The sequence below is a fragment of the Camelina sativa genome, chromosome 5 (genome assembly GCF_030686135.1).
Source record: "Camelina sativa cultivar CO46 ecotype springtype chromosome 5, ASM3068613v1".
In the NCBI taxonomy this organism is placed as follows: Eukaryota; Viridiplantae; Streptophyta; class Magnoliopsida; order Brassicales; family Brassicaceae; genus Camelina; species Camelina sativa.
In genome coordinates, this window is record NC_141884.1 from 14,197,848 (window position 1) to 14,213,821 (window position 15,974).

Below are 15,974 nucleotides of genomic sequence, written 5' to 3' on the forward strand. Positions count from 1 at the left end.
CTAAAGGTTTCTTTCACTTTGAGCGCTCTCTCTCACTTTTTATGTTTTGACTAAAGTGTGGTTTAAGTCTGACTCTCTCGGGTGTTCAGCAGGTGATGCACGAACTCTGTGAAAACCAACTCTTCGGGATGGGTTTTACAGAAAGCTCGATGATGAGTCGCATTAGAGGAAAGTGTTTATGATTTTGACATTTTGGTACATCCGAGAGATTCACTTTGTAATCCTTTCCGATGCAGTAACTTTGAGATACTCATCAAGTATGTGACTTACATTTTCCTACTTTTTTACTTGGCTAGCAAAATTAGCTTCGGTTAAATGTCAGTGTCACTGTCTCTATAACACACAAGATTAGATACGTGCCAAACAAACCTAAGCATCAATATATATATACGGGTTCATGCCAAAAAAAATTGTCTAAGACCACACAATGCTTGGCTGATGTCTCTTTGTGAGCTCTATAATTAGACAAATGACGACTGGAAATGGATTTCGAAACCCGTTTCTGAAACGCGATTTCGTTTTTATCCGATACTACAAAGACTAACCCAACTGTTAATGGCTGTTGAAACGATTTGACCAAAAGTTACGAGAGGTGCAATAAAAGATTAAGCTAAAAATAAATTCTTTAACAATTTGACCAAAATTTGACTAAAAGTTATGAGAGGCGCAATAAAAGATTAAGCTAAAAATAAATTCGAGGATGGAGTAAAAGACCAAAAACCAAAAGTTTTGTTAAAAACTAACTATTGAGAAACGACTTAACGAAGGTCCTCCTGAGAACGCAATTAAGATTAAGCTAAAATTGCTAAACGAAGATGTAACTGCCTGCCATGATGTGGTGTACTTATTATTCATGGGATAGTCTACAACTTTTTGGGGGCTAAAACATACAACTGATAAGTTCTTGACCAATTATTCATAATGCATGTAGAAAACAATCCAAACAAAAACAATACGTGAATTGAAAGACATTGATGTTTGTATATATATGGATGTCATCCATCTTCAAAATATTTAGATGTTTGTTAGTTTAAAGCCAGTTTTGTGCATCTAGATGTTGCTATTGAATAATACAAATTTCTTCATTTGCTACAAACTATTTTCATGTTTTTTTTCTTCTTTCCAAAATGATTAGAACGATAATGGATTCCATACATTTTGTTAATAACTATTTTATGATCGATTTCGCAGTTTTAACAGAAAAAACAAAAATGTCATTTGTTAAAGCTCAACTATGCGCTAATACTGGTCGGAAGCTTGAAATAGTCACTTGTTAAATATGAGTTACCATTAAGTTAAGAGTTAATTCATAGATAACTCAAAAATGTTATCAATCATGAATAACACTTTTTTTTTTAAAGTTGAAATTGAATTACATTGTGTTATAGTTGATGTACAAGTGTACAACTTTGAAGTTTGAACTATGTTAATTCAACAGATTATTCAACATCATATAAAATTTCATGCATTCAAGTTGAGTTATAAGATTTTTTTTTTCTTTTTACATTTTCAATTACTTCCTACGATTTGTTCATTTTTTTTCTTAATACTTATTTTTTTGTTTTCAATTTTAATAATGCTACACATCGTAGCATTCAACAATCTAGTCAACGATTTTTCAATTTTTTTTAAGTTATATTTGACTATTTCAAACAAAACTGATTTTTTTTTTTTAAATTCTTATTAACTAAAGCTATTACCAAATATATATGTTAAATATTTTTATTTTAAAAGTAACATTTTATTTATTAAATTTGAAAACATAATTAAGAATAATTTATATTTAATTTAGTTTTATAATATACACTGCAATTGATACATCACAAATGTTACCCGTCAGCAGTTTTTTTTTAGATGCTAACTCATATTTTTAAAGCAAATTTACTACATCACCATTTTTACTTCAACTCACATCAAATTATAACACTTACTGTAACTTAATTTTAGTAACATTAGTGCATGAAATACATAAAAATAGGAATACAAACTTGAGAAAATACATCCTTCACGTTCCATTATTTCCCTCTCAACTACACCTTCTTATTGGTTTTAATCAGACCTCCACCACGTCGTTCCATTGCATCCCAGATCCATGTATAGTGTGCAAATGATGCAAAATCTAGGGTGTGATTTCTCGTGCTTCCGTCGTATGCTAAAAAAATTGTAAAACCGTTCTTGGCGAACGTTTTCAATGAAGGACCAAACTCAAGATCACTCGAGATCAGCATAATGTTTTTATGGGTGAAGTTGTTGCTCTGTATAGCCTCTATTGCACGGTCAATGAAGTACGTTTCTAATAATCACATCAAAAACTTATAATCACATAAAAAAGAAATGCGGTTTGAAAAGGATAATTGCACAACACCAGAAGAATAAAGAAAAAATGAAATTGGGGTTTTGATTGCAAGTTGCACAGAACTTGGGTTTCTATAAGAATAAAGAAAAAATGAAACCCAAGTTGGAACCTTGAAGTACTTGTGCATACTTCAAGTTGCACAAGTACATTTCTATAGCATCTGATTTGAAGTATGCAATTTCATTTTTTTCTTTATTTTTGATGTGATTACGAGGTCTTCAAACACCAATTGCACTAAACCCAAGTTCTGTGCAACTTGCAATCAAAAACTTATAATCACATCAAAAAGAAACTTATAATCACATCAAAATGAAGTACGTTTCTAATAATCACTAAATGAAACGCGGTTTCATTTTTATTCGGTTCTTCAAAAACCAACCCAACAATTAAATGGCTGTTAAAACGATTTAACCAAAAGTTATGAGAGGCGAAATAAAAGACCAAGCTAAAAATAAATTCGAGGATGGAGTAAAAAGACCAAAAACCAAAAGTTTTGTTAAAAACTAACTATACTGAGAAACGACTTGACCAAAGTCCTCCTGAGAACGCAATTAAGATTAAGCTAAAATTGCTAAACGAAAATGTAACTCCGGGCCACGATGTGGTGTACTTATTATTCATGGGATAGTCTACAACTTTTTGGGGGCTAAAACGTAGAACTGATTAGTTCTTGACCAATTTATTCATAATGCATGTAGAAAACAATCCAAACAAAAACAATACGTGAATTGTTGAAAGACATTGATGTTTGTATATATATGGATGCCATCCATCTTCACAAATTTTTAGATGTTTGTTAGTTTAAAGCCAGTTTTATGCATCTAGATGTTGCTATTGAATAATACAAATTTGTTCATTTGCCACACTTATAAAACACTTATTTTTTTGAAGTTGAAGTTAAAGTTGAATTACAATGTGTTATAGTTGATGTACAACTTTGAATTATGCTCTTTGTAAAATCGATAATTCAACATCGTAGAAAATTTCATGCATTAAAGTTGAGCTATAAGATTTTTTATTTTCTTTTTACATTTTCATACACATTTTAGCATTCAACAATCTGGTCAACTATTTTTCAATTTTTAAAAGTTATGGTTGACTATTTCAAACAAAACTGAATTTTATTTTTAATTTTTCTTATTAAAACATATTATGGTACCAAATATATATGTTAAATATTTTTATTTTAAAAGTAACATTTTATTATTAAATTTGAAAATGTCATAATTAAGAATAATTTATATTTAATTTAGTTTTATAATATATATATACTGCAATTGATACATCACAAATGTTACCAGTCAGTAGTTTTTTTTTTAAATGCTAACTCATATTTTTACAGCAAATTTACTACATGTCTACATAAGACTACCTTTTTTACTGCAACTCACATCACATTATAACACTTACTGTAACTTAATTTTAATAATTCAGTATTACCAATCAGAACCGTAACATTAATGTCCCATGTACACTTTATATATATTGTTATCATTCACTCTAATAATATTCATTCAGCTTCCAATCTTTTTTTTTTGTCGTGCCTCCTATCTTATACAATCAAACACAGAAAAAACAACTTTATAAAATTATACTCAAATAACAATCAAATCAGAAATGAAAATCAATAGATTAGTGAAAAAAAAAAAGTCAACAGAAGAACTGAAGAAGAGGTTGAACTTCATCATATTCACATATTCACATTAATAAAGAATTTGTCAATTCACTACTAACACTAGCAAACATGCAAAATAACACAAATTTATCAATAACACCAACATTATGACACAAGTTTTGTAGAAGTCTCTTTTCCAATTAGAGAGATTTGTATAGTCAAGAGATTTCTATTTTAATTTTGGTAAATTAATAAATTAAAAGTTAAATTTCTGTAAAATTTAAGGTATAATTTTATAAACGATTTTTGATTATTATAAAATTTAGATGGCCAAACTTTTTAAATAAAGATATAGATGGAATTTTTTTTTTTTTTAAAAATCATTTGTTTCCAGTATTCCCAACATTATTATACATTAAATTAAAATCCGAGAATATACGAAAGATACGAAAAAAATACGAAAGATGATGAGATACTGATACACACAGTCACACTCACACACTACACACAAAAGGAAAACGAACAAAAAAAAAAAAAAAAATGAGAGAAGAAGGAAAAACCCCAAACCCGCCGCAGCCGACGATGTACTTAATTCCCGATCTAGTGGAAGAGATTCTCCTCCGACTGCCGTTGAATTCCATCTTCAAATTCACCACAGTCTCCAAACAATGGAAATCGATTATGAGGACAAGGAGGTTCGCGGAGAGGCGTATCAAACTTGAGAGGAAGAAGAAGAAGAAGAAGCCGAAATTCCTAGCCGCCGTAGACCACCACCACCGGTCCGACTCGCCCCGATTCGAAGAAATCGACGAAGAGATCAATCTGGTCTATTTAAACAGCTACGACGCCACCACACGACCTTCCCTCACATGTGAAGGTTTGGTTTGCATCCCCGTACCAGGTTCCGTCAATGTTTACAATCCTTGTACCGGAGCTTCCATTAGTTTCCCTTCCGGCCCAGATCCTGTTGATACCCGCTATGGTCGCCGCTTTTCCACGTGTAAGCTCTCTCTCTCTCTCTCTCTTTCTCACAAGCCTTAGATAGTCATAGTCTCTCTATCTCAATGTGACTTAGAAGAAATGGTGAATATCGTTTTAGGTTATTGGTGGAATACTTTTCCTGCATATTGGGTGATGGGATTTGGTAGAGACATAGTGAATGGGAGCTATAAAGTAGTGAGGATGTTTTTCAATCAAGAACCATCCTCATTGAATATTGGTGAATGGAAGAGATCACTGAATCCACCTCCTTACAATGTTGAAGCTAGGAGGAAGTCTGCGTTTGTCAATGGTTCAATCTACTGGTTAGAAATGATGGAGCGTCATGGTATACTAGCTTTGGATCTTCACACTGAAGAGTTTCGTGATCTCCCAACTCCTCCTGTTTGTTGCGTGTCTGACCAATTGGTTAACCTTGATGACCGTTTAGCTATTGCCAAAACGGATAATAGCTGTGGTTGGAGATTAGAGATATTGTGTTTTGATCCACAAGGTATGGATTGGAGTTTGACTTACTCCATCGGTCTTGAGACGGTTGTTCCTTCTCAGCCATGGCAAGTCTGGTTCAGGCCATTGGCGGTTTCTAGGAAGGGGAATCTTTTCTTCTGTGACAGTGAGAAGAGGTTGTTCAAGTATTGTCCTGAGACACGCGTCCTCCGTTGCATTGCTTCTGAGATTTGTGTTTTGTCTCCTTTCATCGAAGATTTGGTGTCACTTCCTTCTGCATTTTCTGTTCCCGAGACATTGGCTTCAAAGTTTGGGTTTTTTAAATGGTTCCCCCCAAGTGTTTTATTTGCCACCTCTCTAGTGTCTCTAGTACTTTTGAGCCACTTTGTTGTTTCTTCTAGGTCTTGATGTTAGTGTTAGTGGTTCTATATCATTTTGGTCTTGCTTTTGTTATTTTATCCAAAAACATTTATGAATGAGTTTTCTTTTTAGCTTCTTCAAGTCTTAAACAATACATGTGTTCAATGCTCCTGTAACGAAGACATGTGTTATCCTTTCAGCAACTAATACATGTGTTAAACAATACATGAGTTATCCTTTCTGCAACTAATTAACTGTTTGATGATCGCACATAGACTCACGCATTCAGACACGTTTGGTGTTATGGAGAGCAGGCAAAGAAGAAATCTCTCTCACATTGACTTCACGCATTCAGAATGCTCCTGTAACGAAGACATATGTGTTCAAGATTTCTGATTTTGTGATGAGATGTCATTGTAAATTCAAGTTCAGTTTTAGTGGCTCGAGTTGTTCGAGAAAAGTAAATTGTTTAGAGTAAAGTCCAAGATGTTCGAAAAGTTTGATGCACATTGTGTGTTTTTCGGAGTAGGCTAACGCTAATTCCAACAAGCTGATACGAGATTACCAGCTTTTGAAAACTAGTTACCTATCAAAATGGTAAGAGGAGCAAAAAAAATGATGAAATAATTGCCCCTTTATTTTGTTGACAAGCAAATCATTTGTCAATTACTCACGGATGACTATTACTACTATTTCTTTAAACAGAGAGGTTATCTCTCGCTTCTAAATGATAAAAATTCTAATAGCTTAAGGTTATCTCTCTAACATAAAGTCTCATCATGTTTCGGCTGCTTTGATGTCATCCATGAGAACGATGCCATTCGGAACATGCAACGCAGTAACTACACTAACGGGTATTTCTTTTTCTTCTTCTATAAAAGGCTTAACACCAATTGTTCTATTGAATTGTTTATGGTGTTCTATACTTAAAAGCCAAAATTGTAAAATAGAAATATGTTTTCGCATCCAGAAACTAAAATCTGTACATGCTCAAAAGCCAAAACTCAATGTCATTTTCTTTTCAATTTTAGCTACAGAAAATTTGGTTCTCACAGCCCATAATAATTCTTGGTTCACTATTTGGCTGTAGAAATAAATTATGGCGTTCTATAGCTCCCTGCATCTATTTTCAATCAGTCTCATAGCTTTTGAACTGAAATTTAAAATCAAACTCGTACCATATCTTATCACTAACGAATCCATTGAAATTTTTGTTGTTTATAGAGAAATTTGTATGTGTTTTTAGGTTTTGTTTTTGCAATTATGTTTTTGCAATAGCGTATTAATATCATTTATTTTATTTTCTTTTTTTTTTTTCTAGAAAAAAGAGGTAATCACGTTGTCGATGACGCCAATGCAACATCATTTGATTATTCTTGTAGAAAACCGAGGTAAGTTGTTTTTGAAGAAATAATTTGTTTTTATTTACATAAAAAAAATGTGTTAACGAGACTTTCACTAAATGAAAAGATTACATATTTTCTTAAATTTAAATTACTACAACTGAAAAATTCAACCTGTCTACAAACTCAGAAATGTTTTTTATTTTTTATTTTTTTATTTTATTTATTTAATATGAACTGAATCCACAACATCTTGATATATCTATATAGCAGATTTGGTTTTGGTTGCTTAGGAAATTATAGAGAATCAAAAATTTAAGAGATGATTAAAGTTTTGCTGTGAAACCTGTGTGAGGAAATTGAAGAAACGATTTCATGTCCAATAGCATATAAAATATTAAATGTTTTTTGAAGTAAACTAATAATATAGCTAGTGTCTAAACTTCAGACTTTTAATAATTAATATATACTATCACCATATACTAAAAAATGAAATTACAAAAATGTTCAATAATTACATATAAAAATAAATGTTATCTATTGAATCATACAGTTTTTCATATTTTTATTTTCATATAATTCCATACAACAAAAAAACTACATGTCATTATAGAGAAATGCTTACTGAAAAGTGAAAACTTAGATGTTTATTCGAAAATAGTTAGTATGTTACACACCCCATAAAATTTAAACAATTACAAAACTCTACATAAAAAAAAAGATTTAAATCAATTCTGAAACCTGCAAAACATATCGTAACATTAATTTTCAAGATACTATAAACACTAAATTTGTGTAGCATGCAAAACACAAATAATCAATTTTAAAAGCAATTCAACATATCAAACCCATGCGTGGACATTCACTAGTGACTATATATAGTCAAGTCATCTTCCACATTTGTTCATATTATTTTTTCACATTTGCAAATTAAGCACAAAGCGACGTACGAATTTGATGGCTTCCAATCTTCCTATCATCATCTTCCTCGTACTCGTCTCTCTCGCTCTAATTTCCGGATATTCAACAACATCTGATGTGTCAAAGTAAGAACATCTCATAGTCATATCGTTCACTTTTTTGATATTGGTTGCAACTTGCAACTAAATACATACATATATCATTTTGCTTTCTTTGTTTTTAGACATGAAGATGAAACCTATGTTATGCCTACGAATGATTATGGATCGGTTTCGACCGTTGTTGAAGATGTAGTCAAAGCTTCAGGTCCTCAAGCTCTCGATGGCTCTAAAGTGGTTGAGAATGCAGCAGTTTTTAAGAGCTCTTCAAGCAAAAGTAAAAAAGGTTCTAAATTAAATAAAATTGCTTCATTTTATTTTCCTTCAATAGAGATTCTTAATCCTTTAATCATTAAATTTTATATGATAAACAGACTTAAATAAATTGCAGGTTCGAAGAAGAAACATAAGAGCAAGAAAATAGGATCATTGGATGTTAATATCTTTGTCGATATCATCGTAGTAATTGTTGTTCTCCTTGTGATCATTTGTGTTAGTGTCGGCATATACTATTATTATCTGAGGCCCAAAAACAAAGAGGCTCAGAGTATATAATCAAGAAGGTAACTCGCTATGTGCAACTAAACTCATTACATTCTCAGTAGATTAGTTATTTATTAATTAATGTATTGCTAATACAATTTATTTAAACATCAATGCATGGGTCATTGGAAACTCAGACTTCCAAAACAGAGGATTGTGTCTAAACATCATCATCGCTACCATGTCCTCGAAGGAGCTAAACTTTTTTTTTTTTTTTTTTTGTTTCGGGTATGTAAGTGATGTTTTTATTAATTAAGTCTATATTATATATTTTACAATGTTGAATTATTGTGTTCTTGTTATTTTTATTATTTAGTTCTATTGAGTCATGTTCCCGTCATGAATCTTGATATTAAATAAACTATCACATTCAATAATAAAACTAACTGAAAGAGTACCGACATTAAGTTTGATGATCATGATTGATTACGTTAAAACTGCATTAAACATATCAATATCAATACATATAAAAGTTCAGAACATCCAACTCAACAAACACATGTACTATATATTGAGTACGAATCAACCTCGTGTACCCGTCCAGTGTAATGGTATCTGTGATTTTGAGAGCAAACGTAAGTACTTTTCAGACAATATATGACCAAATAGTTACACGAACGGTCAACTTTTATTTTTTAATCAACGAGTATTTCTATAATATTGGTCTTTTTTCTTCGTTTGCATTGGAAACGAGTCAATGAGTCACCAAAATCACTAGGCAACTAGGATTCGTTTTCCTTCATGTTGTGTTTCAAACCGATTTAGATGCAGAACGTTTAGTAACTTGTTTGTTTGTGTGTGTAGAAACAAGATCGACCGAGGGAGACGACACGAGGATTTACAAGTTTCCAAGGTCAAGGTGACTAACGTACGTCTTGAAGAGCTAAAACCAGCTCTCAAGGTTTATATCAAGTGTTAAACAGAGTACAAGAAACCAGAAAGATGAACAACCCTACAGAGATTTACACCAAGATGAGAAGGAAGAAGATAAACCCTAAAACCTCTATCTTTCTCTCTAGATCTTTCTTCTTGAGACTCACACTCCTCTTACTCTTTTGTCTTCACCCTGTGCTCTCCTTTTATAACCGTTGAATAGCTCTCTTTACAGCTCACATTCAACCTTTGGAGTAACAAACCTTGGAGCAGGGTTTTGTGTATGATGACACGTCCACAAGGCGACACAACAATAGAGTCTTCCTGAACTTGCAACTGGACCTTGAATGAAAACAAGAAGCTTATCGGGCCTTCACCTACCGAAAGGGCCAAACGTTTCATTCCATGCCCAAAACCTTTGTCGGACTGAATTGACTCACAATTCTCCACCTCGATTCTTCCGACAAACCAAGAGAACCCTGTCCGATTCTCTTCTTTGTCCCGATCATCCCGATCGAAAACCCTAGCTCTCTCACGAGCTAGATCTAGTTCCTGTACACACATAGATCCCTTCTCCCATCCTCAAATTTCTTCACCGGTAGAGGTTTGGTAAGAAGGTCTGCTGGATTGATCTCTGTGTCTATCTTTGACATGATCACATCCCCGTCTGCAATCACATCTCGGATGAAATGGTATCGCGTCTGGATATGTTTTGTCCTCTCATAGAAGACACTGTTCTTCGCTAGGCAGATGGCACTATGAGAGTCGCTGAAGATCTCAACACTCTCCTGCTTGAATCCGAGCTCACAGGTAATTCTTCTTGACCATAGAGCCTCCTTTACTGCTTCGGCTAAGGCCATGTATTCTGCCTTTGTTGATGATAGTGCAACAATCTGTTGTAGGCCAAAACGCCAGCTAACGGTGTTTCTTCCAAATTGAAAGACATATCCAGTAATGGATCTTCTCCGATCCAGGTCAATAGCGTAGTCACTATCACAGTAACCTACAATATCAAACTTGTCTGATTTCTTGAATGTCAGACAACAATTTGAGCTTCCCTTTAAATATCTGAGTGTCCAGATAACTGCTTCCTAATGTGTCTTGTTAGGGGAGCTCATGAACCGACTCACCAGTCCTACAGCGTGAGCGATGTCTGGTATGGAGCCTACCATCGCGTACATGATGCTTCCGACTGCACTTGAATAAGGTATGTTCCTCATCCTTGACTCGGTTTCTACCTTTTCTTCTTTCCTTGTACTAGCGAGCTTGAACTGACAACCCATAGGTGTTTGAACCAACCTTGAATCCTCAATTTCAAAGGTCCTCAAAAATTTATCAATGTAGGCTTCTTGAGACAGAATTAGAGTTCCCTTCTGTCTATCTCTGATAATGTCCATTCCTAGGATCCTCTTGGCTGGTCCTAGATCCTTCATTTCAAACCCCTTGCTTAGTAACGCCTTTACCTTACTGATCTCATGCGAATCTTTAGCTGCTATTAGCATGTCGTCCACATATAGAAGTAGGTAAACTTTCTTTCCTTCACCATAATCTCTGAAATACACACAAGTGTCAAACTGACTTCTTGAAAACTTCTGTGACTTCATAAACTTGTCGAATCTCAAATTCCATCGCCTTGGAGACTGTTTTAAACCATATAGTGATTTCTGAAGTAGGCAAACTTGATTTCCTTTAACGTATCCTTCTGGCTGTTCCATAAGTATTCTCTCTTTTCCAAATCACCATTGAGAAAGGCGGTCTTCACATCTAACTGTTCCAGCTCAAAATCTTGATCAACTTCCATCGACAACATCAACTTTATAGTAGTATGTTTCACGACTGGTGCAAACACTTCATTGTAGTCAATACCCTCAACTTGAGCATAGCTTTTTGCTACTAACCTGGCTTTAAACCTTGGTTCTTCATCTTCGGATAATCCTGGTTTAAGCTTATATACCCACTTGCAGCCAATAACCTTCTGCCCTTCTGGTCTCTCTATTAATCTCCAGGTTTGATTCTTATCATCTTATGCCATTTCCTCATCTGGTGCTCCTCCCCATTTCAATTTATCCTTACTGTTCATTGCTTCTTGAAATGTTCTCGGTTCTTCAACCTCAATGATCTCCGACATGGTCAAAGCATAAGCTGCTACATCACCATTATCAAACCTGCTAGGCGGTTTAATAGTTCTCCTTTCTCTATCTCTTGCTAGAAGATATGAATCAAGACCCGTTGGTGAAAATATTCCTTCAGAAACTCTGATCCTTCTTCAGTGTTCCTTTCTGAGGTAGCTCCACCTCCAACTGAACTTTCTCCTTGCTCTCTAATCAATACACCTTCCTGATTACTGTCTGCGAGAGTGACACCAACTTTTCTTTTATCCGGAACTTGTTCTTCAGCCTCACTCGACTCCCTTGACAGCTTTCCAATGTCCTTGTAGAGAGTTTCTTCCCAAAATGTTACATCCGGACTGATGACACATTTTTTCTCTTCATAACTCCAAATTTTGTATCCTTTTACTCCTTGTGGATACCCCATGAATACTCCCTTCTTTGCTCGTGGTTTCAGTTTTTCTTGATCAACGTGATAATACACAAGACAGCCAAACCTCTTCATATGATCGTACTCAGGCTTTGAACCTGTCCAGATCTCCTCTGGAACTTCAAAATTTAGAGGTGTTGACGGCAACCTGTTTATCATGTATACCAGTGTGGAGGTTGCTTCAGCCCAAAAAACTTCTCCTAGCCCTGTTTCACTCAACAAACTTCTCACCTTTTCTAGAATAGTTCTCTTTAGCCTTTCAGCCACTCCGTTTTGTTGTGGAGTGTAGGGACAGGTGTTGTGTCTCATTATGCCATGAGACTTGCAATAATCGTCAAAGATTTTATTGCAATACTCAAGACCATTATCTGTCCTCAGTGTCTTCAGCTTCTTACCGCTTTGATTCTCCACCAAGGTTTTCCATTCCACAAACTTGCTGAATGCTTCATCTTTTGTCTTTAGAAAATAGACCCAAACTTTTCTGGAGAAATCATCAACAAATGAGATGTAATATTGGCATTTTGACAGACTCGGAGTGACGTTAGGAGATCCCCATAGGTCGGAGTGAACATACTCCAAACGATCCTTGGAAGTATACTTTCCACCTTTGAACGATGACCTGTAAAATTTTCCGAGGACACAAAATTCACAGTCTTTCAGCTCTGAGATTTCTTCTTTTTTTAACATTTCTTTCTTTGCCAGTAGCTGTAGACCCTTCTCGCTCATGTGCCCCAACCTGCTGTGCCATAGCATGGTCCTATCTCCGTCTTTAATTGCTGAGTTTGCTTGCTCCACCACCGGTTTTCCATCAAGTATATATAGGGTGTCTTTGTAGTCACCAGCCAAAGCTTCTTTATCCTTACAGAACACTTGCAGTCTAAAGTTTTTAGACTAGAACCAACAACCTTCTGATTCTAGCTGTCCCATAGAGATCAAGTTTCTCTTTGCGGTTGGTGAGTACCTGACTTTTGTCAATATGACAGTGGTGTTGTCATGATTGACAATCTTGATCTTCCCTATAGCTGTAATGTCACAGGACGAATCGTTTCCCATTAGGATCTTTCCTCCATCGACTTCTTCAACATCGAACATTAGATCCTTCCTATATGTTAGATGATAAGAACACCATGTATCCAGAATCCACCCTTTTCTTGTTCTTTCAGACGCAGTTAGCACCACGGGTTCAGAATATATGCCTTCTCCGACACCTGCTTCAGCGTTACTTGTTTGACCTTTCTTGGGACAATCCTTTTTAAAGTGTCTCTCTGCTCCACAAATCCAGCAAGTCTTCTTACCCTTAGCCTTCTCTTTTCCCTTTGCTTGTTTTCCTTTCTGATTAGGCATCTTATCAGTTTTTTTGTACTTAACGTAGAGACCTTCACCGCTGGACTTAGTCAAATAGTTTCCGCTTTGCTTCAACTCTGTCTCCAAGGAGTAGGCTTATTAAGTTATCTCCTTTAACGTAATGGTTTCCTTACCCCCTCTATACTTGAGAGTATGAACCAGCTGAGCAAACTTCGATGGTAAGCTGTTAAGGAGAATAACAGCCTGATCCTCATCACTTAGCTCCACATCTAGACTTCCCAAATCCTGAACCAGTTTGTTGAACACGTCCAGATTCTTGTCCAGATTCTTATCTTCCTCCATCTTAAAACTGTAGAATCTCAGCTTGAGGTAGAATCTGTTCGGTAGAGACTTATCCTGATACTGAGACTCCAGTTCTTCCCACATACGTTGAGAAGTGGTGTGTTTCATGAGCTTTCTCAACACTGGATCCGTTACACTCATACCCAGCAGATTTCTAACCCATCTGTCCTTAGCTAGCCACTTAGGATCTGATTCACTTTCTTTCTCTCCTGAAGCTTTGGGTGAGTCCTCAGTCTTGATGACTGACTCCAGACCAAGTATTTCCAGTTGGCCTAAAATCCTATGTTTCCAGATCGAGAAGTCACATTCCCCATCAAACTTATCCACTTTGAACTTTCCCAGAGTAGGCTCCATCTACTCCTATCACTAGACTTGATCAAAATCTGCTGAGAATAGATCTTCTGATGTATGAACTTCACGAAAGAATATCTCAAGTTGAAAGACACCAACTTTATGACCTCCAACCAAGCTACCATTTGTTGTGTTTCAAACCGATTTAGACGCAGAACGTTTAGTAATTTGTTTGTTTGTGTGTGTAGAAACAAGATCGAACGAGAGAGAGAGACGACACGAGAATTTACAAGTTCTCAAGGTCAAGGTGACCAAGGTACGTCTTGGAGAGCTAAAACCAGCTCTCAAGGTTTATATCAAGTGTTAAACAGAGTACAAGAAACCAGAAAGATGAACAACCCCAGAGAGATTTACACCAAGATGAGAAGGAAGAAGATAAGCTCTAAAACCTCTATCTTTCTCTCTAGATCTTTCTGCTTGATACTCACACTCCTCTTACTCTTTTGTCTTCACCCTGTGCTCTCCTTTTATAACCGTTGAATAGCTCTCTTTATAGCTCACATTCAACCTTTGGAGCAACAAACCTTGGAGCAGGGTTTTGTATACGATGACACGTCCACAAGGAGACACAACAATAGAGTCTTCCTGAACTTGCAACTGGACCTTGAATGAAAATAAGAAGCTTACCGGGCCTTCACCTACCAAAAGGCCTAAACGTTTCATTTCATGCCCAAAACCTTTATCGGACTGAATCGACTCACACTTCAGCTTCATTTAGAATGTACTAACGACTTCCTTTTAAGGCTCACAACAATGTCGAAATCAAATAAAATAGAATTTTGTTTGGTGGTAGACGAAGAGAAAGTCTATTCTCTTTCGGGGGAAAAAAACAAAACCTCCTTTTAAATTAAGCCATCAGAAATATTAATTCTGTGTATGAAATAGCGCATACACGTATTAGAATTTGAAAAAATAGTCAAATTTGGATTGCAGAGATATTATAGTATTTCTGGTCGACAAATTTTGGTATATGCAAGAATTGATATTTTGACTTTAAATATAGTTTAGAACTTAGACTTGAGAAATACACTTTTCAATTGCCCTCTGCCGATACGTGTAAACGGAAACAGCTATAATTTTTTATATATATATTTTTTAAAAATGATGCTGCACCGTCTCGTCTTTACAACGACGTACGTAGTTCTCCCTCTCTAGTTTGACAGAATCATTGAATCGATCATGTTCTTCAGTAAATGAAACTTGTACGATTTATTGGACTGTATTTGGTTCTACTATTGAATGATGTGATTTATTATCCTTCCATGAGGTGAAGAGAAAACCGACAAGAAGAAAGAGGTATAACGTCTCAAAATTTCGATATATTATCTGGTTTTTTTCTTCTTCTTTTTTTTCGTAGTAATGCTGATAATTTTAGTAGTCGGTCGTACTTGTGTCAGTATTACTATCTCATCTGCTTCATTAAGTTTTGTTTATGTTTAGTGATGAGTGTGACTAACCTTGTTATGGAATTTGATATTTTGCATTGCTCTCAATTTCGTTGTGTTATTTATGTTGACTGTTGGAAATGAGTTTGACTTACCGTGTTATGAATATTTGTGCATCAAACTGGAGTCTGGACCTATTTACAAATCTCATAGTTTGGATCAGTGAGTTTTCGGTAGACTTGGAAGTCTCAAGTGTCAATAAGTTACTGCGATCTTCTCCTAATCAGTGGTGGCAGCAAACGAGCTCTCTCACAAAATCAGCAACAATGATTGGAATTATAAACCCTACGTCTCCTTCCTCATTGATTATATAGGAAGAAAATCCACTTAGGGTTCCCGAAGAAGTATCAAAATTCTTATTATAAACCCTACTTATTAATTATTATAAACTCGTAGTCTCTCCTCGTAACAAACTTTTTCTCCTCGACCTTATTATTT

The 15,974-nt window shown here is 35.1% G+C and overlaps 1 protein-coding gene and 1 long non-coding RNA gene across 2 annotated transcripts; both read left to right on the plus strand.

Moving 5' to 3' along the window:
• Window positions 1–4,453: 4,453 nt before the first annotated feature.
• LOC104786835 (F-box/LRR-repeat protein At2g43260) lies at window positions 4,454–6,000 on the plus strand. The gene is made up of 2 exons (XM_010512294.2): window positions 4,454–4,971; window positions 5,071–6,000. Exons 1-2 carry the CDS (start codon window positions 4,512–4,514, stop codon window positions 5,823–5,825), a joined length of 1,215 nt encoding a protein of 404 aa, XP_010510596.2. The 5' UTR covers window positions 4,454–4,511; the 3' UTR covers window positions 5,826–6,000.
• A 3,934-nt stretch (window positions 6,001–9,934) lies between these two features.
• On the plus strand, window positions 9,935–14,883 carry LOC109133097 (uncharacterized). Its single transcript, XR_015556945.1, has 4 exons — window positions 9,935–10,365; window positions 10,458–10,529; window positions 10,664–10,762; window positions 14,280–14,883. It is a non-coding gene; the product is annotated as an uncharacterized LOC109133097 (long non-coding RNA).
• Window positions 14,884–15,974: the final 1,091 nt, after the last annotated feature.

What these genes read in the sequence shown, in the direction of transcription:
- LOC104786835 (XM_010512294.2), top strand. Translation starts at nt 4,512, where the DNA reads ATGAGAGAAGAAGGAAAAACCCCAAACCCGCCGCAGCCGACGATGTAC. An exon ending in TGGTCGCCGCTTTTCCACGT is followed by an intron (nt 4,972 to 5,070) that starts GTAAGCTCTCTC and finishes ATATCGTTTTAG; the next exon opens with GTTATTGGTGGAATACTTTT.